The 23,082-nt window shown below is 35.0% G+C and overlaps 2 protein-coding genes across 2 annotated transcripts in view; both read left to right on the top strand.

Annotated features, from left to right (window-relative positions):
- The window catches only part of LOC150095449 (apolipophorins-like), a 153,222-nt gene extending 145,515 nt beyond the window's left edge, over nucleotides 1-7,707 (top strand). Inside the window, exons 12-16 of the mRNA XM_090410680.1 lie at nucleotides 1,494-1,780; nucleotides 6,098-6,238; nucleotides 6,451-6,579; nucleotides 7,040-7,248; nucleotides 7,524-7,707. Coding sequence (XP_090266806.1) covers nucleotides 1,494-1,780; nucleotides 6,098-6,238; nucleotides 6,451-6,579; nucleotides 7,040-7,248; nucleotides 7,524-7,707 — 950 coding nt within the window. The remainder of the gene's footprint in view (nucleotides 1-1,493; nucleotides 1,781-6,097; nucleotides 6,239-6,450; nucleotides 6,580-7,039; nucleotides 7,249-7,523) is intronic.
- A 284-nt stretch (nucleotides 7,708-7,991) lies between these two features.
- The window catches only part of LOC150095448 (uncharacterized), a 45,740-nt gene continuing 30,649 nt past the window's right edge, over nucleotides 7,992-23,082 (top strand). Inside the window, exons 1-7 of the mRNA XM_090410358.1 lie at nucleotides 7,992-8,058; nucleotides 10,707-10,863; nucleotides 13,331-13,594; nucleotides 13,825-15,407; nucleotides 19,873-20,053; nucleotides 22,483-22,643; nucleotides 22,793-22,967. Of these exons, the coding sequence (XP_090266484.1) occupies nucleotides 8,011-8,058; nucleotides 10,707-10,863; nucleotides 13,331-13,594; nucleotides 13,825-15,407; nucleotides 19,873-20,053; nucleotides 22,483-22,643; nucleotides 22,793-22,967 (2,569 nt within the window). The 5' untranslated portion in view covers nucleotides 7,992-8,010. The remainder of the gene's footprint in view (nucleotides 8,059-10,706; nucleotides 10,864-13,330; nucleotides 13,595-13,824; nucleotides 15,408-19,872; nucleotides 20,054-22,482; nucleotides 22,644-22,792; nucleotides 22,968-23,082) is intronic.

Here is a 23,082-nt window from a genome sequence, read left to right as displayed (position 1 = left end):
ACTATTATCAGCCAAACTAAAAATTGATGTTAAAAGGAATAGAACAAACCATCAAAAACAAAGGAAAATAGGCATATCGAAACGCAGAGATAATCTAACAAGATTTAATTACCAGAGAGCATTGAAAGAAAACTTAATCTTGCTCGAGATACAGCTTAAGAGTCTTGTTAAAAAGGGAGAGATAGTATTAAAGAAACAGCAGAAAAGCACTTGGGCTACCAGACAAGAGCAAATAAAGGTTGGATTACGTAAACCAGAGATTATGGATTTATGGGAAAAAATAGAACATCAAAAAGTAATCTCTTAAAAAAAAGATAATTAAGAAAACAGAATACTGTAAAAAATCTGAAAAAAGGAAATAGACAGAAATGCAGACCAGCAAAAGAAGAAATTAGAAGAAAGAGCAGGAACACAATTTGGAAGAAAAAGAAGGAATGTGTGAAGAAGCATACAAAAACACGACTCCAAGACCATTTATGAAGTAGTTAAAGAAATAACTAGGGCATACTCACATAATCCAGTTTCCATATTGCAAATATTGTAAAAAGGTGGAACTGTTGGATTCTAATAAAAAATGGATAAACTCAATGCTTTTGAGATGAAATACCTAAGAAAAATCAATAAAACAAACTGGAAAGAAAGAAAAACAAATAGAAAAGTCAGAGAAGGACTTAGCTTCAAGGAAATAACAATTACGACACTAAAAAAAAAGAGTCAACTAAGCTAAAATTACAGAATTGAAGGACAGCCCAGCAGAAAAGCACCCACTCCAGAACTACATAAAAAAAAAAAAAAAAAGACAGCAGACAGACAAAAAGAAATGGCGAAAATTTGTCTTGGAGGGACTCACCCTGCCATCAGCGGAAGAGAAGTAGTAGAAGTAGCTTGAAAAAGTTCCCTGTTTGGCCTCTAGAGCAGGGTTTCCGAACTACGTAAAAATTAATTAAATTATACTAATATATATAAAATTGATAAAAATTGAAAAAATAATCATAGCCTCTCTACGTTTCAAAAATGTATTTCAGATTGCAAATAGCTACTGTGTAAAAACAATTCTGATTCTGTTAATTTCACATCAACTCCAGTACAGTTTTTTTACGGAATATGCACTCCAGATTGATAATATTGTTTGTCCTAATGTTTGCAAAATGGAAACATTTCTGCATGCAAAAACAAAATTTAGTGTAGAAGAAAATCTCAGCGCTAATATCAAGAAAGAATTCATAAGCTTTTCTTCACAAAGTACCATAAATATTTCTTTTATAATAAAATTACCTACTTATATAATTTTATCAACATAAGATACTCAAGGACGAAAGTCATTTGTAATAACAAAAAATGTATTACAGTTTAAATACCGAGATAGTTCGGCTGGGCATTTTATGTGACCTGTTTGCAGTAATTAAAAAAAAAATACTGGCGTAATTGATATTCTAGACGTTCTTTTAAGAAATGAAACTCATAATTTACATAATTTTTTCCCTTTAATGCAGTGGCATTCTACATGTGGAGTTTTCTAGTTCACTACGAACTTAATGATGGCATCCCTGCTGATCTCCTAGATGAAATAAAGAAAATCTCATCTGACCAAAGCCTTAAACAGAAGTATAAAACTAAATTGCTTAACTCTACGGATATCGACCCAAATCTTAAGATAGAAAATCTGAAATACAGCATAAAACGCGATTTTGATGCCGTCTATCAGTCAGAAGACAAGCTTTCGAATTCCTCAACGGAAGTCAGAAATAATCTTTGGGATCCCGAGATCAACATTTTTGAGGTTCGTATTCGAAACTTTTTTTTAAAGCATAAATAAATGGGAAGTATATAAGCTATTTTAATGGAAGTAATTATTTATCTCGTTAATAAGCACAAAAGGTTAGATTAATTTCATGAAGGAAGCAATCATCTTAGGGTTTATTTTGTAAGTATCACATCACGATAAGTATCACATTGAATAATAATGAAAAAAAAAACACTGTAAGATAGATTTCAAAGGGCTCACAGTACAATCCCAAAATGACAATGTTTGCGTGATGATTACTATCACTCGAATATCTTGCAATACTTTATTGCATATTCTGGAAATTTTTACTATTCTGGCAGCTTTCGCTCTGCAACTATAACCAAAGAAAAAACGGGTGTGATGAATTTCCGAATTTTGGGAATTCTCCAATTCTGAAAATGTCAACTGTTTATTAGCTTTCATATAAAATTTTGTTTGCAAGTTATTGAAAAGTTCGTTTCAATTCATGAATAAATTATATTATCAAATAACAGTATATATGCTAAATAATAACATTTAGGTACATTGAACTCATTGCATCCTTAACGTAAAATAATTTAATGTTTCATAAATGAAAACCGATGTCGTGGCGTTAAAATTTTCTTGTCTGTTTATAATAAAAACATTAATTTATGATAATAATTTAAAATAAAGTATTAATAAAATATTATTACAATTTCATAATTTTAAATTTTTCATAAATCAGTTTTCTTTATTTAATGAAGCAGTCAGTTATTTAAATATGACCACCAAAATTTCCTTTGTACTCTTCCTTTATTATACTGGGAGATCTTAGGTGTAAGTTTATGTTTTGCATCTGATAACTACCTCAAGCCTTATACAAGCATCATGCATATGTTTGTGTAAAAACATTTGACGATTTCCATAACGTAGACTGGTAGGATGTTATAGATTTGATTCTAGGTCTTTTCGGACCTATGTTTCAGCCTACTTTCCTAGTTAGTTAATTTTTGACGCAGTTGAGTATTTTTTTTTCTTTCTTTCTCTCGGAAACTTGGGACTTTAATCCCGCAACTTTGGCACAATCTACTACCATAAATCACTATTTCCGACCCACCGGGACAGATGATAACTGTCAGCTTGTCCGAGCAAAATACTAGTGAGGGCAGTAACACGATATGACGGCAGATTTCTGTTGTACTCGTAACACCTGTAAGTCCAAAAATCGTCAGCAGCCAATCAACCATGAACTGAACTTATGATGAAAATGTACACTATCTACCAATAATTGTCCGGACACTTTAGCAATTTGCAGTTAATACCAGCAGGCGAACACTAATATCGGGTATGTCCATCTTTGGCTTTGATCACCTCCTGCACCATATGAGGGAGGCTTTCTACCAATGTACGGCGGTCAACGTGCTACTCTGGATCTCAATCGCCGCTCCAATTCGTCCCACAGTGTTCGATGGGGGTTGAGGTTAGGACTCTTCACAGGGCAGGGCAGGCGTTTCACACCCATCTCTTCATACAATTCCATAAAAGCTGCAACTTTGTGGTACGGGGCATTGTGGTCTTGATAGTAACACGGGTCTGTTCCAAAAAACTCCACAGTGTAGACAGCACACGATTATTCAGAATGTCAATGTACTGAGCTGCCTTTATGGAACGACGGACAACGAGTGGTCCCACTCCAAACCAGCTGCACCTCACACCATTGCTCCACTACTACTAAACTTTACTGTGGGTACAACACACACACACACTGTGGTAACAAGCATTCACCAGGCTGCCTTCACACCCAGCTATCAGAAACAGGTGAATCTTGATTCATCGCTCCAGAGTACCGTTTTTCACTGGTCAGTTGTCCAGTTAACACGCTCTTTGCACCAGGCCAAACAGCTGCCTTGTTCGTTGTTGTTGTGATGTTCGGCTTGTGTGCCGAACATCACAACAACGTTAATTAGTGCTTACCATGGTGTTATTGGCGCTCTGGAACTAATCACGGATGGTCTGTGCTGATTGTAGCCGGTTTTTGCGTGCCACCCGTTTTAACACCCATCCTCTCTCTGTCAGTTATTTTCGTCTGTCGCCTTGGGTGTTATCCTGCACTAGTGATGCCAGAGGGTCTCCATTTTTTGATAACATCCACAACCGTTGATTTGGATGTCCAGTTAAGCGGCAATGGCACGTATGGAAATGCCACAAATGTGACAGCTCACAAAGACGTCTCTGTCATTTTGCCATACCACCTGTCAACTGCTACGATGAAATACTGCTCCATACCATCTGTACACAGTTTTTTATGTTGTAAACAAATCTGAAATGTTTTCCTTTACTTCAAATAACAGGGCTGTGTGCGGACAATTATTGGTAGATAGTGTAAGTTATATACAATATCATTTTAATGGTACTTTCCCAACGCTTGCAATGCGCAATTTTAGATATAAAATAAAATAAATAAATAAAATGAATAAAGCAAAAAAAATTCTGGCCATGAAAGAATTTATAAATGACAGAAGCGTGTTCATCTCATATTTCCTTCTTTTTACCCTTGTAAAACTCTTTTCCATACAAAAAAATCTATCCCCAACTTTTTGCGATGATCTACGAAGTCAGAGGACCTCCCCTTCCCCACATATATTTTAATGCTAGAATAATTCCAGTGAATCAGCAAAATTCTTTTTAGTTCAAAAGTTATTACAATGTTAACTTTGTATGTTCATATAAAAGTGACAGCTAGCAAACAGAACAACAGCATCACAGAATTTCCAAGCATAAACTTTTGAACAGACATACTGAACAACATTTATTAGCAATAGATGGAATGGAGTCTAGTGATTAGAACAACTACTAATAACTGAAGATAAATCTTCTTGGATCTGATATTAATCTGTACTAGGGCCATCAACATTTTGTTCTTCGCTTGCTAACTTTTATTAATTCATTTATAACTAACGAAGTCCGACGATTTCTTTCTACACTTTGATATTCACACTTTTTATTGCCTTTTTTCTCATTTATTCAGATTAATATATTCAGACAATCGGAATTATTATTTGGATTAGGGATTCTGCTCAAATATTTGGTTTCCAGATTATTTCACTTTCCCTCTTAAAATTCAATAGAATGCATTGATTTATATAGATATCTTCAAAATCTTATAAGCATCAGTTGCTGAACTCAAAATATAACTAAAAGTATGACGTCACAACAACAATGAGTGCTTCGGATTGTAATAAATAGTATGTGTGTGTATATATTGATTCCTTGAAGTAGCTTTGTTCGCTAGCTTGACATCAAAACAGCCACGCCACGGATTACAGAGTACTTTTTTGGGTTTTGTATATCATCAACAATCTCGCGCAGTAATATGACCTTTTTAGTTTTATGATATAAACAGATAAAAGAGATAATTATCTGGACCTAACTCGTATAGGATACAGTTCTTTAAACAAAATCAAAATGCAGCCGATATAATCACACATCAGTTATATTGCGTCTGCTTATCAAATCCATTGAGTAACATACAGTATGTTACTCAGTGGATTTACATACAGTATTTTGTCGAGCTTTTAAGAAAAGGGTGTATTGCATTTTATATAGCCGAAAAGTACCAAATAACACTATAGATCCTCCACTACACACACACACACACACACACACACACACACACACACACACACACACACACACACACACACACACACACACACACACACACACACACACACACACACACACACACACACACACACACACACACACACACACACACATTCATATCCATAGAAACCGAGTTATCAGGCGTACAAAGTATTAAATATAAAATTCTTTTTAATTCAAAAGCGAAAATGAAATCTGAAAAGGTGTTTGACATAAAAGAATTATAAACTTGCAATATTTACAGTTACATGAACTGGTTGGATTAGCGCATAGAACATCTCTTGATCTCTCCAAAAAGATTTACCCTTTTTTTTTTTAATAATTGAAGCATTTATGAAAGTCAGTGTTTGTACTTTAAAGTATATTTTTATGAGTCCTTTACCCAACTATGTACCTTTCTCAGATAAACTTTCACAGGGCTGTTTTTTTTTTTTTTTTGCAAAACAAATTGAAGTTTCTAATCTTCACATTTAAATTTTTATTCATATAGATGATGATGCAATTAGACACTGCATCATCATCTATATGATGTGTGTGCAATTATTTCAGTTAATCGACTTCCACTGAGTCTTTAAATAAAATATTGATCTTTCATAAAACTGATGCTAAATGCTGTATCTTATGCAAATTCAATACTTTAACATGAAGATTTCTTTAGTTTTGATAAATTTAATTTATTTCTAGGTTGGTATTCAGATTAAAGACTTTTTAAAAGCAGTGTCGAAAATGCAGAAAATAAGAAACATGAATAAGGTTACGGCTAACAAGTTCTTCAATATATTGCCAAAGACGTGTTGCTCAAGCAATCATACTTTACAAAAGAAGGTAAAGAAGGTTAGGGTATTTATGTTGGGGTATTTTTTTAAAAAGGATTTAATTAAAAAAAGTATTTAATTGTAAAGTGTTTAAAGTATTAAGTGTAGTAAGTGTTTATTAATTATTTATTAATAATTAATTAAATAATAATTAATTAATTATTATATTAAGTGTATTAAGTGTAGTAAAGTATTTAATTGTAAATTCGTTTCTTTCACTAGATCTCACTATCCTACAATAAGAGTGAACCATTGCATTTTCCCTGGGACTGGGATACAATGACATGGACGGACCTTCCCATACCTAAAGTTCTCGAGAAACTAGGCGATATTCTCAGAAAGTACACCAAAGTAAGGAATAGTTGGAAACAGTAATCGTCAACGTACAGAAAGAATAAAATTAAATGAAATAATACGTATAATATCAAAAAAAGAAATAAAATATTAAAGGAAAAGATACAGAAATTAATAATATTTCAACTAAAATGAAAGAACTAAAATAAAACAACTAAGATAAATTTTAACTTAAAGTATTTTGAAGTTAAAAACTTTGACATCAAATTTCATAAAACTAAATGAAAGTTTACAAAGATCACATTGCATCTTTTAAAACCAAGTCAAGTTAAAATGAAGTTGTTTTATCAAAGAAATAAATTAGTTTGAAATAAAATTAAAATGTTAATAAAAAATTAAGTGTAAATGGAAAATATATTGATCATTATTAATTGAAATAAAATAGATCCATTATGGTAATTTAAATTTATGACGATGTTACCACCTTTTCTTAGAATGCGATTTCTTTATTTTCCAGAATTTGCCATCTAAATTAAAGATTGACACTATACACAATGTGGTGTTTTTAGACACTGCATTTGATCTACCAGGTATTACAGGTCCCCCTTATAGTATTAAACTTAATGGCAGTGCTATATTCGGCTTGAAGACAGGTGGAAAATTAGATGTACAAAGATTATTTTCGCAACCTCATAACGGCCTTGTTCAAGCTCATTTACAACTACGGTAAATATTTCTGTCAACTGGTCTGTAGTTTGCTAGCTGGTAATATTTGCAATCTGATGAAGACGAACTGTATGTTGCATGATGAAAAAAGTAAAATAATTTAAGTAGCGAATAAAATCAGAAATTTGATATTTTTTATATTAAAAGGTAAACTACTTAAAGTTGGTAGAATATAGATCATATAACAAAAATAAATAAATATATAAATAAAATAAAAGCAAAATTTCAATAAAAAAATATGTATGTATATATTATTGGTTTAAATATCATAATAGTTCTGCAGTTGAAATCAACGCATTTGTTGGTCTTAAGTCCGAATCCATGCCAAAATATAAAATTATTGGGAGAATGGACACTACTGCTAATGTTGAACTGAAAGCAAAAGTGGAGAACGGAAAATTAATAAATTTTTCGCTAAACCTTCCCAGTGATTCTGTGATGGACATCAACTTCAGGTAAGTGAACCAACTTCATGAATTCACATAACCGAAATAAAAGTAGACTATTCAAAACGTCAACCAAATTGTCTTATTTGACGACTATTTTTCTAGGTATAGAATGCATAACCTGGACAGTTCACGTCATTCTGTTCCGCCCACACCCAGTTCTTCCAGTAATATTACATTCTGCACTAAATCCTTCTCGCCATTACTTGGAATTGAATTCTGTGGAAAAATATCACATCCCATATTCAGGAAGAACTCGGATATTCTAAATTCCGTACTCAGAGGACCAGTCTCGGCTGAGTTCTTGATCAAGAAGATGGATTCGTCCATGAAAGGCTATGAATTATTTTTTCAACTTCCAGAGGTGAGTATCTGGTTATGGTATCACTTACGCAACACAGAATAGCCTTTCTTTGATTTAATTTTTACTTACCAGCTCTGTATTACAAACACTTTAGTACTCTCTTATAATTGCAGCAATGTTCAAGGTGCTTTCGTGACACCGGATTCATTTAGCAATATGAGCTTCACGCATCGAAACGTTTTGATTTATTTGTTATTAATTTTAAGTTATTTTTGTGGGGTGCATACAAAACCTCATGGAAAGTTCCGTGTAGTTAGATCAATGGAAAAAAGAAAGAAGCTCCTTTTAGTCATCAACATTTTTTCTAGATTTTTTCATTGATTCGTGAGCTATTTGAACGTTTTGCTCAGACATGGTCTTTTCTTCCAGAGGAACTCGTTTTTATCCCCAAATTCAGAAAACCGACTTATAACCTATACACGATTGCATTCGCATAATACTAGTTGCGATTAGAGACACGAGATAGCTGCAGATGCCTTCACATTTTTATTATTTTTCAACTAGTATGTTGCAAAATTGAATTTGACATAGGTCTGATTAAGGAGAACCTATCGAAAAGTTAAAGCCAAAACAGGCCACTTACTCCGTTTAGAAAGAAACATTAGAATATATACTTACATTGGCAAAGTGGATATTAGATCCAGCACTGTTTCAAAGACGAATGTTTGTAAAAACTATTAAAGTTTCGTAAAAATGACCTAACGTTCTGAGAGCTTACCAGAATACAATTCTCGGCATCGGAATTGCCTTAGTTTGTACAACTTAAATGACATGAGCCCAAGCGTCCATATATTCGCCTTTTATTATTCGAGTATAATAAAATATATATAATAAAAATAAGATATATTTATTTTTTAAATTATTTTTATGTTTATTTAAATCATGAAGAATCAGCAATTCTATAATATTCTAATTTCTTAAAGGGATATATGGGTGAAAAATGATAGATCTTATTAATATTAATTTTTTATGAAAAAGTTTCAAGCTAATGCAAACTTTTAAGAAGCAAAGTGAGGTGTTGATTAGTCATCCCACTGTGACAGATTATATTATTCATTTCCACATCATCCTATAGTTTGGCAAGTGACAATGCTCGATTTACTAGGCAAGCAGAAACTGGAATTTTGTAGTTTATAATTTCAAGAATAAAAGAAGTTTCATTAAAGAAATATTAAAATAGAAGAAATAGACAGAGGAAGAAAATTAGCTGGTTAAATTTTGGCATTAAATTGTTCTAACAAGTTAAATTATTCTAACAAGTTTAAAAAATATGGTGGTTCTGTCAATTCATTTGTATTAGAAATATTTTGTATTAGAATTCAGTTCAGTTGTAGAAATACCTGTAGAAAAGATACAGAGAAGTAATTCAAAATTTGCTTCATCGGAGAGTGGGCTGAATGAGTTAGAAAGACATTACTGAATACCCGAATTCTATTCGATTTTTATGATGAACTAAGGAACTCTCAATTAAGAAACTTTCGCAGTTTTATTTTTTATATTCATTCATACATGGACATTCAAAATTGAATTTAATTCTAAAACTCGGTTTTACGAATATAAATGAATTTCCAGAACTGTATGGGTTCAGGTAACTCACCATTAGCAGAAAAGCTCTTATGAAGATTCTTCGTGTCATAGACAGAATTTGAAATCGGGCCTTTTCAGTTAAATGTTATTTTTCACTTCATTACTGACTGAACAACAAAGGCTCTCCCAGCAACTTACCAAAATCAATCATAGAATATACCCTTCTACAAAAAAATATTAGGTTTAGGAAATCGTCTCTGTTTAACACATTTAGCGAATCGTTGCCATAAATGTGGAAAAACACTTTGCATCAGCAGTTCATCGACTGATATGGGACCCAAGTTCAGTGACTTTCTACCGAATGCACGAGGAGAATCGAACCGCTCTGGGGTTCGATTGTCGTGTGTGGAGGGGGGGGGGAGCTCAAAGACAGCCAAGCAGGCCGGAGAATACATTTATTTATTATCATTTGATAGACACAGATATTGCAACACATTACTACAAAATAGTAGATGGTGTAGGGCAGATGGTGGAATGGATGGCTCGTTGACGATGATTGTGCAGTGTACAGTGGCTTTATTAGTGGACTCCATGGAGGTGTCATGTAATAATAACGCGAGAGATGGCGATCAGTAGCCTACTGACTTCGAAATTGTTAGTACTAAAAGAGTGGCAATTTTATGTGGAATGCAAAGACGTTGGAAGTTTCTTTTCTGTTATTGTTTAAATTCGAAGTGGTTGAATCATTGGCTGGAAAGTTTCGACATCGTGCTTCCGATTTCTCATCTTCTGAGTCTGAAATTTTGTATATTTTCAAAACTGAGTTCGTTTATTTATTTCTGTATTTGATATAATAAATGCAGTTTTCAAGACACAAGTAAGAAAATACAAAAATAATTTCGATTTCACAGAAAAAAATTTAGGGGGGTTATCAGGTAAGAATATTTCTACTTATTTGGTCACGCGAATAAGAACTTCGGATTACTGACATAATCTTCAGATTTGCGCACGTCTCAACGAAAATCAAACATACTTATTAACATAATTATTTAAAATACTGAAGTCAGAAGCATTAACATACATATAGTTGTAACATTATGTTTCTGTGTTTTTGTACTTAGTCAATAGGAGATCAAAAGTACTATGTATCTGTGGCAACACCTGGATCTAGCACGAATCGTGAATACTCGATGTCACTTCAAACAAGAGATAATCCAGAAAATGGAAAAGGATTCGTCTTCTCAATAAGCACACCATCTAGACAACTAGACCTTATTAGTAAGTACGATCATCACGTCATACATAGATTTGTAATTCCCTTGTTTTTATCAAGTATTTGTATCCTTCCAAATGCCAATAACATAAAAAAAACTCGTTAATTTCTGGATTTTATCATGTTGGTCGTCTATCAATTCTTTAATGTTTATGTAAAGAAGTGCCATTTATTTATTTATTTATAGAAGGAAAGATACCAATGAATTCTGAGTGTAAACCTTAGTGATCTATGATAATATGATAACTTTTAGCTTATTGTTAATAATTTTACAGATATTTTATTTGGATGGAAAATTTTCTTCTTCCTTAAAAACAAATATTTTATTTATTGTTTTGCGGATGCCCGCGCCCTTTGGTGGAAAATATTTGAGTTGAAATCCAGGTACCAACATAAAGAAACTGAATTAATTATACTCGATGGAGATAAACCGAGCTTCTCCGTTATAGTAGTGTACTTTTTTTCTTTTCTTTTTTTTATCCCGAAACAGAAGACTGAGCTAGTGAATAAACACATAATTGAGACATAAAACACTGACTATATGCCATCTTTTTTTCCGACTCTCTCCATTTAGCTGAGATATTCCAAATTATTTTTGCAGGATTCTTGTTACATTTCCCTTTATATTTTACAAGTTCCAAATAGTTCTGAAAGCTCTTCACAACAGACCAGTTCAATATTGCAGTTCTTCTTGTCATAGCATTAAGCTTCATATGGTTAAGTTTCCTTTAGAGTAACCGAAGAAACTAGGTTTATGAGGCCGCCATTTTATGTTTATTAATTATGTGTGTTGTTCACCAGTTAGCCTGTTTTATGTCATGAAGAATGAGAATTTCTTAAAGCACTTATCAGTCAGAAGACAAGAAAAATTTCTTGTCTTCTAAATACGAAGGATTCGAAACTATACATTTCTAACCAAGGGCGGATTTCTGTATCGTCCTCAGAACTGCACTTCGAAAGTCCGGTTTGGTTCATTTAAAATGTTGATGTCAAGAGAGAGAGAGAGAGAGAGAGGAGAGTGTCAGAGTGTCAGAGGCGAATTCTTCATGCTTGCTACTATGCTTGCTGCACAAGCTCATTACTTGAGAAAGAAGTAATATTTATTTCTTAATAAATGCATGCATTTATAAGCATTCTATTTAGGCTTTTATTTTTGTAGACAGAAGACGTCTTAAGCTTGCGCGGCAATAATTGAGCTTTGCATTCTGTATCGAAGGCCGATACTTGCTCGTCTAGTCAAGGCTACCTTGTCTTACTCGGTTGTGGGAGTTTCCAGGTCCTCACTACAACACTGTGATTTCATGACGCGCATAACCATTTCCGCTCCCTTCACGTCATCTTAAACGCAGGCCATACGCAGTGAAAGTAGCTCTAGCCAGTGAGCTTCAGCCAGCCTTTACAAGTGTGCGCGTTGCTTGGGAAAATTAAGTTACAACCAACTTTTTTATGACGATGTTATTGACCAGTTCATAAAAAAGAACCGTAGGGAAGAATTTGTATTCAAGTAGCTAAATTGAAAAAGATAGAATATCATTTGTAAAATAAATGTTGTATTTGTATGATTAAATGTACATAAATTTCTAAATATATAGTTTTAAATGGTCAGTAATTCATTATTCCGCTAATCAGACTTCTATCTCTCACTCCCTGAATGATAACAAGATCAAGCGTGAATTTCAAGACCAGCATTCTCCCCTGGTGTGTGTGTGCGTGCGTGCGTGCTCGAAAAGCCTGCTCGATGCCAAACATGAAGTTATCCAACCCACTTCAGGCTTCAGTAAGCTGCAAGAGGGGGGGGGGTTTCTCGTACGGGGCGATGAAATTCATCTAACACCTAAATATCAATGACGAAGGTAATATTCGATCCTGCAGACGTTGGGTTGGAGAATGGGTATGATATCCACTCATCCAATTAGTTCTGCAAATTATCCGTAGAGTATCTTTTTTGACATATCTGCTTGGAATCAGATTTTCAAATTCCAAGTACAGCTTGTTTTTTACAGTAACAATAAAAATTAGTGCACAATCAGTGTTTAAAATTGTAGAAGCCAATTGAGGAAACACAACATGCAACGGCATGCTACGTTTTCAAGACGGAAAAATGTTTAACTTAAACATCAAACATAGAACAAAAATATTACCTGCAAATATACTTTGTGTAATGTTGAAATACTTTAAATTATTTTATTAATAAGAAATTTTTTCCTAATTTTTGAAAAATAAAACTTGAAATCAATCGCGTGATTTTACATTTAATTTTTTTTTTCAAATAAATCAAAAGAAGATAAGTAAATTAATTAAAACAATAACGCAAAGAAAAGTGTACGAAAATTTGAGTTGAGAACTTAATGCATGTAGTGGAAATTTGTGTTCAGTACAATATTGCAGTATAAATTATTTTAATATATCTCTAAGTAAATATTAACAATATGAAATTCGTTTTTTTTTTTTTCTTTTTTTTTTGTATAATAGGCTCTTGTTTGAACAGTCCGAGCATTAAGCGGGTCGAAACTGAAATAATACTTAATGGCGTTTATCACTACGCTGTTAAAGCCCAGATCGAGAATAGAAACAGAGGAAAAGACATAGCGTATAATCCTAGTTTGGAATTGAGGATGTTCAATAATACTCCAATGAGAGTGTCTGGGACCGTGATGCATCACAGAGGCAGGAAAGAGATGTTCGCAATTGATTTACGATCTAACAAACCTAGCAAGAAACCAGTTCTAATTAAAGGTGATATGTCACACTGAAATAATGCCATAATATTTCTGTTCATGTTTTATTTAATAATATTTCTAACGGACAGAATCATTCATTTGGCTTACCAAAGGAAAACTATATAATACTTTATTATTAATTTAAACAGTAATAAATTATGCTGAATAACTTGCTCTTCATCTTCATATTGTTTGCGTCTAAGTTTTATTGTAGTCTTATGATTCAAATATTATTTTATTTTGCAGGTGGTATAGCAAAGGAAGGAGTGATCTCTCTCAGGACTAAATCTTGGTGGAGAGTGAGCACTGAGATGGTGTTGGAATTGCCTGACTTGTCTTGTGAAATCCGTGGAACAGCAGCCAAGGTACAACGAGTGTTTTCTTCCGACATTCGTCTGAAATACGCAGTTGAAGAAGGCAGTCCAGAGTCTTTGAAATTTTTAGCAAGATTTACTAATCATAGCAATTCTGCCAGTAGTAAGATTAGCTCGTTTGTTCAATTTGAGGCCTCCCGTTATCCCAGATTCAGCTGGCAGTCTTTGGGAAATCACGAATGGAAGCCGAAAGAATTCATCCACAATAACGTTTCACTCAGATATGGAAGGGACCTCGAGCGCCATTTCTTCGACTTCATGCAGTCTTCGAGATTCAATTACACCTCTCTTCAGGAAGGTACTAGTAATCACAATTTGAAAATTGCTTCTCCTCCATACTCAACTGACTACCAGATGGCACTAAAATCTAATTGGAACCTCCAAAAGTTGAACCATCTAAAGCTTGAGATAGAAGGGGAGCTGAATAATGCAGTCAACAAAATCGCTGCTTCTCATATGAAATTACAGACATTATCTAGTTCTCCGATGAAAATTGAATTTTTGGCGAAATTCGACTGTCCAAAAGGTTCATTCGCATTTAAAGAACAGCTGGAGGAACATAGTCCTAACAGTTTTTCAGGGAAGACTTACATCCAATGCCAGGAGAGACTCACGCGTCTTGATTTTACTTATAACTTCAGACGAATCTCTCAACAGCGGCTTAACCACCAGCTTGATGCAATCTTACGCTCGCCTTTACTTCCTCACCCATTTCAAAAGAGGGCATTTTTAAAACGTGATGGCGACTTATTATTAGCATTTAGTAGTGTTGAATTTGGCAAGCAGCAAATGTTCAGTTTGGATGCCAAGATCAGCCCAAGAGAAAATGTTATTAAAATCAATCTGCCAGAAATGGTGCCAGGTCCTTTGGAATCTGCCAAACATCTAAGGTCTTCGAAAGAAAAGGCATTAAGTGTCCTGGTTAGGAGTCCATTACGACCACCTCTGATTCATTTGAGTTGGGGATACACATTACAAGGGTCCTTTGCATTCTTGAAATTGTGCCCAGGGAAATCTCTAGACAGCTGTGTTATCTTAGATGGATATAACATGAACGAAGAAAAATATTCCGGACACTTTCTGAAGGAGCTAAAACTCAGCATACGTAAACTACCCAAACTGAACCACACGCTGTGGTTTAAAATAAACAAAACAAGCCATGCAGATCATGAATTCCTCCTGGCTTCTAGTACTAAAACTATTGGATATAAACTTTCTACAAATAGTACTGGAAAAGGAAACACAACTGAGCTCAGAATGTATTTTCCGTCTCGAGAGGTTATTGCTGGAGTTACTTGCAAACTCATAGGAGCAGAGAAGACAATGCAAGTTTTCATTCTCTCTGATGAGAAGAATGAACCTCACAAGGCATTACAGGTGAACATCACGTTTAATCTGTCTAAGAACGTTGAAATCGCTATTGGAATGGTCATGAAGCATCCGAATCTGTCTAAGGTAATTATTATCAACATTTCGTATTTCTTATATAATAATATCCTGCTTTGGAGACTTACACCTGTAGCATTATTTCACTTTTATGAATAATTCTGTGCAGCATTATTTGCGATGAATCTGTAAGCATTATCATTATTATAATACTTCTTAAATTATATTGATAAACGGATTTATTTGTTACTAAAACCAAAATCAGTTTTATGCTTTATGATAAATCCAAAATTATAATTCTTTCAATTACTAAAACTCCTTATTTAAAATTCTTAAAGTTTCTCTTGTAGTCTCTTCTATGAACCTAGATCTGCAGAAGAAGAAAAACTTTATCGGTTCGATTCCAATCATCGACTTCTGATTTATGATTACGAGTAGGTCCATACTGTGCCGTGCACGCGTTCGAAACTAAATCCGACGGAATAGGGTTGTTAATCCTTATTCACTTAGCTCCCTTTTTCCGTATACAGCGTGTATTCTTCTGGCCGGGTTCTTCCCGTTTTTTTATGATCAAAACAGCCCGATTTTCCGGGAGAATAAACCGTTACACCTTCCTATGTGACTGGCCAACTCACCTTTAGATGGAAATCCCTAATTAAAGGTTCTTCTCACCCTGGAAGGGATTTTAAATAATTTTTGTTAATAGATTTTGTTAGTAGAGCAAGCAGGTAACATAAATAAAATTAAAAAAAAAAGTAATCCTTGTTGAAGATCTAAACAGCAAAGGAAGAAATTAATCCCACCAGGCATATGGAAACGTTTGTAAAAATTTGGAGAAAAAGGAAAGGCTAATAATGATGGTAAGTATCTGCTGGATTTCTGCTCAGGATTAAGAACTAGTCATAACTAATGCCATGTTCCAACATAAAAATGTGCACAAGTTCATGTGGAGAACATGTGTTGTCGTCTGGTTTCCGTGGTGATTCTGATACTGTGAAGAGCGTGTAAAGGAGAGTGTTGAAATTGTATCAGGATTGTGGCATACTGCTTACGAAGACGGATACTCCAAATACTAGCAAACAGGAAAATAAGGTGATATGATTGACACTTACAAACTTCTGAAAAGATCATATAGGATTTCAGTTGATGAATTTTTTTCATTTTATGGAGAGTGGGAAAGGAGGAGAGGACATCCCTGGAAGTTGATGTTAAATGCCTCCAAGAAGGGAGTGAAATCTAGATTTTATATAGAAATCTAGCATGCTTGGAATGGATTGCCATTGATGTTGTGTGAAAGCAGTGTGGATGAATTCAAGAACAAGTATGACGACTAGTGTGTGTAGAGTATGAGGCCTCATTCTGTAAGTCCCTGCTTCCTGGAGGGGTCACTCTTAATAACAATAAGAAATACCTCATTGACTATGTCATTATTGGTAGTGATATCTTGAAGCTGGTTAGGATAAAAGAGTGTACAGAGGATTTGAAATCGTAATAACTATCAATTAGTTCTGAGTAGGATAAAATGAATACCACATTGAAAAGAACAGTATGTAAGAAAGTTTTAGAAAAAGAATTTTATTTATTTATTCTTATGGAAAAAGCAGCTACAGATGAATGTCTAGACTAGATAGCCAATCCAGGGCCTCTTCTGTCACCACGTGGATGTCATGAAGGCCACCACCATGAAATTGGCGCCTTGAGCAGTCATTCACAATATGAGTGATCGTCTGGGCCACAGGGGAACAGTCACAATAAAGGTGGTCTGACAGTCTCCATTTATGCAGTAGGTAGCCACATCTGTCCCGGCTAGTTCTGATCCTGTTGATAGATAACCAAATCTTCCTATGAAGGGCAAAACCGGGGTTCAGAGAACGGGGATCTTCAACCAGGAAATTATTTGTTAGAAGATTGTTGAACCAGTGTTCTCTCCACATGTCAGGTGTTGACGGTAAGGTAGCTGAAGAGAGTTCGACCATGGGCCAGAAAGGGTTTCTTGATTTTAGGCGAAGACTAGGTGGATTTATAAGAGTATGGTGCAGAGGCAGGAGATGGTTACTCATTACTTAGTAAATACTTTAATCGAGGCGTGTCTTCTCCGTATATATGGTGGAGCAATTTTAGATAGGTCAGGTAGCCAGAAGAGAGGGGTACTTCTCAGTGTCCCACTAATTATGCGCATGATAGAGTTTAGTGTGTGTCTATAATGTTAGTGTGCGCACTTCTTTCCCAGACAGGCGTACAGTATTCTGCTGCAGAGAATGCGAGGGTCAGTGCAGACGACCTTGGTGATGTGCCTTTTATAAATTAGACTTCTGTCCAGGCTCATTCCAAGGCATTTAAGGAAAGGCTCATGCTCTACCTTTTTGCCACAGAAAGAGAAGTTGAGGTATCTATAGATTGCTAAACAGATATATGCTTGATTTCAGCTCAGACCGTTTATACCTGCCATCAAATTAAGAGTTCGGACACGAGTAATAAATACTTTAAAATCTATGCTTTCACAAAGTATTATCATTTTAACATAACACTCCTTGCAGGGTTCGATAAGAGTCAAACTTTTCTTTCTAGAATTTGTTTTAACAATTGCAGCTCGTTACGAAAACCAGCTATGTGACTCTAACATTCCAAATATTTTGGTCTTTCTACTGCAGAGCAATATTTAACGCATTCAAATGCTTCAGTATATCGGTTACGAAAGTCAGTGAGCTATCGAAAACGATATTAATGAGACTTTTGTTAGATCAGCATCACATTTTATTTTGTCCAATAAAAAGAGATAAAGTTTTCTCCGAAGTTTGAAAAATCTCACTAAACATTTTCCTGCGCTCAACCAAGATTCGATTGTGCCGAATCAAATTATGCCAGTCACTATATCTGTTGAATTTGCATCAAGTTCATGTAATAATGGTTTTGAATTTTCTATGCCTAAGTGCACAAATTTCCGTCCCTAGTTAAACTAGTTATTTTCACTACCATGTCCACTGTTTGTATAAGATTGCTCCCAGGCGAAAACGCAAATAATGCTTGTTAGTCTAGAATGTAAGGTGACATTTGAGATTGTATTCCATCTCATTTCAGCAGACCAGTGTTTTCTCCATTCATGCCATATGTACCAAGTTGCAACCAAGTAGTAAGTAAAAACGAACAAATAGCTGAAAGTGCGCAGAATTATTTTCCGATGAAGTAAATATTAATTGCATTTTTGAAGAAAGTAAAATTGAGAATCTGTATTCGTCCATTATTGGGTAATGCCTCACTTAGGAACTACAGAATATTCTGCTATAAATAATAAACAGGGCAGAAGATTAAGAAATTAAATTTGGTTTATTCCTCATTAGGAGAGTCACAAAATTTTCTTCAGCGGGCCGTACTAAACCCTGGGATTGCCAGTTGGACAGCAGTGAGCTAAAGAGTGGTCCTATTCTCTTGGAGGAATGAAAGTGCATTGATGATTTTTTAAATTATATTTATAAGAAGTAAAATTTGAAATTATTTTCATGAATAAGTTCAACTATAGGAACAGATCAAAATAAGCATATTTCGTTCTTTTCATATTTTTATTTATAGTCATTAGAAGAAAGTGAACATCAGGTTTCTAAATGCGGAGAGTGCCACCAAAACTAATGAGTAAATATTATTTTAAACTAAACCAAGGTATGTTTACATATGAATAGAATAATCATTCGTATGTACACGTATGAGACCAAACATTATGACTACCTACTTAATAGTGTATTGGGACTCCTTTGGCCTAGATAAGCACTTACTCCAGTCTTAGGATTGACTCCTGTAGACTATGGAAAGTACCCTGAAATATTCTGGATCAACTAAGCAAAATAACGTCCGGGAAGTCAGCAACCGAGCGAAGCTCTGGCGTCAACCTGAAAATGATGTGTTTTACATGATCTCGAAAATGTTCGATGGGATTCATATTTGGAGAATTAGGCATTAAGGAAGAGTACACGGAATGCTTGGATATGTTCTTCGAATAAGGCCTGCAAAATGCGAGCCTTGTAACACAAGGCTCGCATTTTGTCTAACTTGCTAGAAGAGTCCAGATCCATCAAGCCACATTGTCACCGTGTACGACAGTACCTGGTCTGAAACACAAAATATTTTAAAATTTCCATGTCACACCACGATAATAGTTTTGGGAGTTGACCCCATGCGCATGCTTTCCAGGTGCCTTAATCTAGTTGCTGGCCTTAGCAAACATACGAGGCACCAAACTATCAAAGACAGTCTAAAAAAGTCGAAGAGAAACTAGAAAATATAATGAAAGGGAGTAGTGCATACCGAATGCACCTTATACTATAAGTACAACTTCCAAGCTATTAATGTTATGTTTTCATGAAAACGGTTTTCATTCACGGTTTCATGAAAAACTGAAATTCATGATTGCTTATGTTCAGCTTATTAAAATGTAAAAACCCATCCTTCAATTTCTTATAAAGTACTTAGACGATGTTATAAGCAAGATTTCTTTATTAGGTTGAAATAATTTAAATGTATAAATTGTTTTATTAATTTACAGTCCATTAATGTAACTGGAATGGCTCAATTCGCAAAAGGCCAGGTGGATCGGCCTGCTTTCGTTCTTCTGGATGTAGATTATGGTAAAGATATTGAAGATAAAATGATTATCACAGCTTTCGTCGAAGACATCCGAACAGAATACCTGAACAGATCATTTGTAGTGAATGTATGTGGAAAAAGTAAGTATCATTAAATTCATCGTTATCAGTAAAGATGAGGCTTAATTACAAATCAATCAAAAGATTGTTTCTACGAAACCGAACTGCAATATTTTAACAGACATGTTCTTCCGGAGCTGTGCAATCGTTCTATAACCTGAACGTAATATAATTATTATTATATTGAACTATATTATATTAATTATAATATAGTTATAATTCAATTTGGGTTCGAGGATAGAAGGAACTTTGGGTTCATAGATATTTGGCTACGTCGTTGATTCGTAACGCTTCGGAAAGATAACAATAAACGACCTTAATAATATGTAGGACCTCCTTTCGCTGTGATGACCGCAGAAATTCTAAGGAGCATACATTTCCACATGCGCAATAGCGATCAATGGGAATTTTGGACAATTCTTCCTGTAGACATGTAATGAGGTCCTGGACTGTTGCGGGAAGAGCGTCCCTTGACCTCTCCCCATGTTCCAGTTCATCCCAGAGAAGTTCAATAGGATTGAATTTAGAGCTCTGGGGAAGGCCAGTCAAGTTTGGTGACGTTCATGTCCACATTCCACGTAGTTACAGCAGCAGCCTTATGATAAGTTACATTGTCGTGCTGAAAGAAACAATGGTCAGTTCCGAAGAAATGTCACAAAGTCGAAAGCATTGCATTGTCCAGAATGTTCAGATAACTCTCGGAGTTCAATGTTGGTGGCAGCAAAAAGAGACATCCGAGGCCAAACCAGGAAACACAGAACAACACCTTCACACCGCCACCTCACAACATACACACAACTGTATCCGGATTTCATCCGGATACAGTTGTGCTGGCTTGGGACCATCATATTCCTCCAATTTATACCGGTTACAAACACGTCACTCGTTACATGGCACGATACGCTTTGCCCATGGGGCGTCTGTTGACTTCTTTTCAATTGTTGGTATGGCACTTTGTGTAGCAGAATAATGGCAAGATGTCTTTGCTGGGCGAGCTAAACTTGAGTGATTTTGTGCAGTGTAAAATATGTGAGATATACTCGTTGCGAAAGTTGAATGATTTATGGAAGGAGAACGAAACTGGTGTGTGTGTGTGTGTGTGTGTGTGTGTGAGAGAGAGAGAGAGAGAGAGAGAGAGTTTAATAAATGCTTTGAAACTATAAGAACAAATTATAGAGAACTTTATGGAGACAACAAATTATTTGATAGCGGAGCATTGATGCAAGACCGTAAAATGTAAATATCGGTGACAATATTGAAAGTCTGGAAGTTCAGGAGAACGTAGAAGACCGGAATAATGAATTGCGTGTTTGCATGTAATCCTTCATAGGACAAAGCGCGAGACTGAAAAGGCTGCAGAAACGGCCGTCACAGTCGAACTAAAAAAAAAAAAAAGAAAGAAATCGGAAACCAAAAAAAAAATATTTTAAGAATAATCGAGAGAATGAACGAAAGCAAATAATTTTGGGAATAAAAGGCATTGGAGTATGACCGAACGAACGAATGAACGAATTTATTTGTTCATTTATTAAAATATGCGCAATAACAATAGTACCCAAACTAAAAGTGTAATAATTTTTTTCTCTAATTAGCACTTATGCGGTGACAAAATTTGAAATTTGCTCTGAAATCTGATGGCTTCGATCAGCCAGAGTGGTGTATTAGTTTGGAGGAACCTTAAATTTTGCCATTCCATAACTACAGTACTACTTACAGATCGCCATGACGAGCACAAAGCTCACGCCTAGCAAGAATTCGATTTTGCTTGTACGTTTAGGTCATTTCAGTTTTAGTGCATTTTTCAAATAATACCAACCTAAGCTAGCGAAGCGTTAGTTTGTAAACATTCAATCAAAAAAAAAAATCAGCTAACGCCTTTTTATTCCCGTATACGGGAGTAGGCGAGGCCATTTAGCCCTATCTAACTTTTGGAGACTGAGTGGGCAGTTCAATCTCCACTGGTACCAATCAGAGATAGATGGCCCAAGACTATCACTAATTAAGCGGTACACAGTGAAGAGAGACGGCTCAAATGTGCCGCCATCTCGTGGTCCCTAACCCTAAAACAATATATTTAACGCCTGAAATAATATGGGTTCTACGGTCGATTTTCTCGAGTTTGCGGGACGAAAAACCCGAGTTTCCGGGAGAAAAACCCACTTGCCCGTGCCAGAGATCGGCTAACTCGGGAACCGGTCGAAAAAAGCTTAGAAAAATTTCCTCTAGTCGCCGACTAGACTCAAAACCAAGTCTTCCTTCGTGCGGCCAAGCGCGGTGGTATGCAAACGCCACAACCACTGAGGTGATTGTGGCGTTTAGGTCATTTCAGTTTTAGTGCATTTTTCAAATAATACCAACCTAAGCTAGCGAAGCGTTAGTTTGTAAACATTCAATTTGATTATTAAATTATCCTCATATGTTTAGTAACATTTTTAATATGAAATTTGCAGACTCAAGCAACTTGAATATATCTGCAAGGTGGCACTTTGGTATTAAGCCAGATTACCTTACTTACGGTCATCAGTTAACGTATAAAGGAAAATATTTGGATCAAGGAAACCACTCTGCTTTCATGGATCTTGCTTTACCGAATAAACAATTTAGTATTCGGGTGAGTTTCAGCTATTTTTTTATTTTAATCTTAGCAATGCAATAGTTAAACTTTTGAACCACTTGGAGATATCACTGGAATATTATTGAGCTCTACTGAACTTTACACTTAGCTTAACTAATGAATACTACTAGATTCATACTTTTCAGTTTCAGAATCTCCAAGCTGGATTTGACATCGTAGGAAATTATCATGTGACCTCAAGAGGAAATTTGGTGTTTTATTTTGATTTATTGCCCAAAGGTGGAGACCAATATTATTCTTCGCGTTATGTCATGGATAGCACTAGAGCCACCCTAATAGTCAGTGCATATCGTCGGCAAGGTAAGGGATGTTTATGTTACAGCAATTATTGAACTTAAGAATTCAATCTTTTTGTTTCGGTTAACATAAATATTTTTAATCATACAAAGCACATTTTATGAGATTAATTTTTTTT

This window comes from Typopeltis vanoorti, chromosome 20 (genome assembly GCF_054136105.1).
Source record: "Typopeltis vanoorti isolate ZY-2024b chromosome 20, IOZ_Tvanoo_1.0, whole genome shotgun sequence".
Classification (NCBI taxonomy): domain Eukaryota; kingdom Metazoa; phylum Arthropoda; class Arachnida; order Uropygi; family Thelyphonidae; genus Typopeltis; species Typopeltis vanoorti.
Note: the sequence above shows the minus strand (reverse complement) of the source record. Positions and strands in the feature narration are given on the sequence as shown.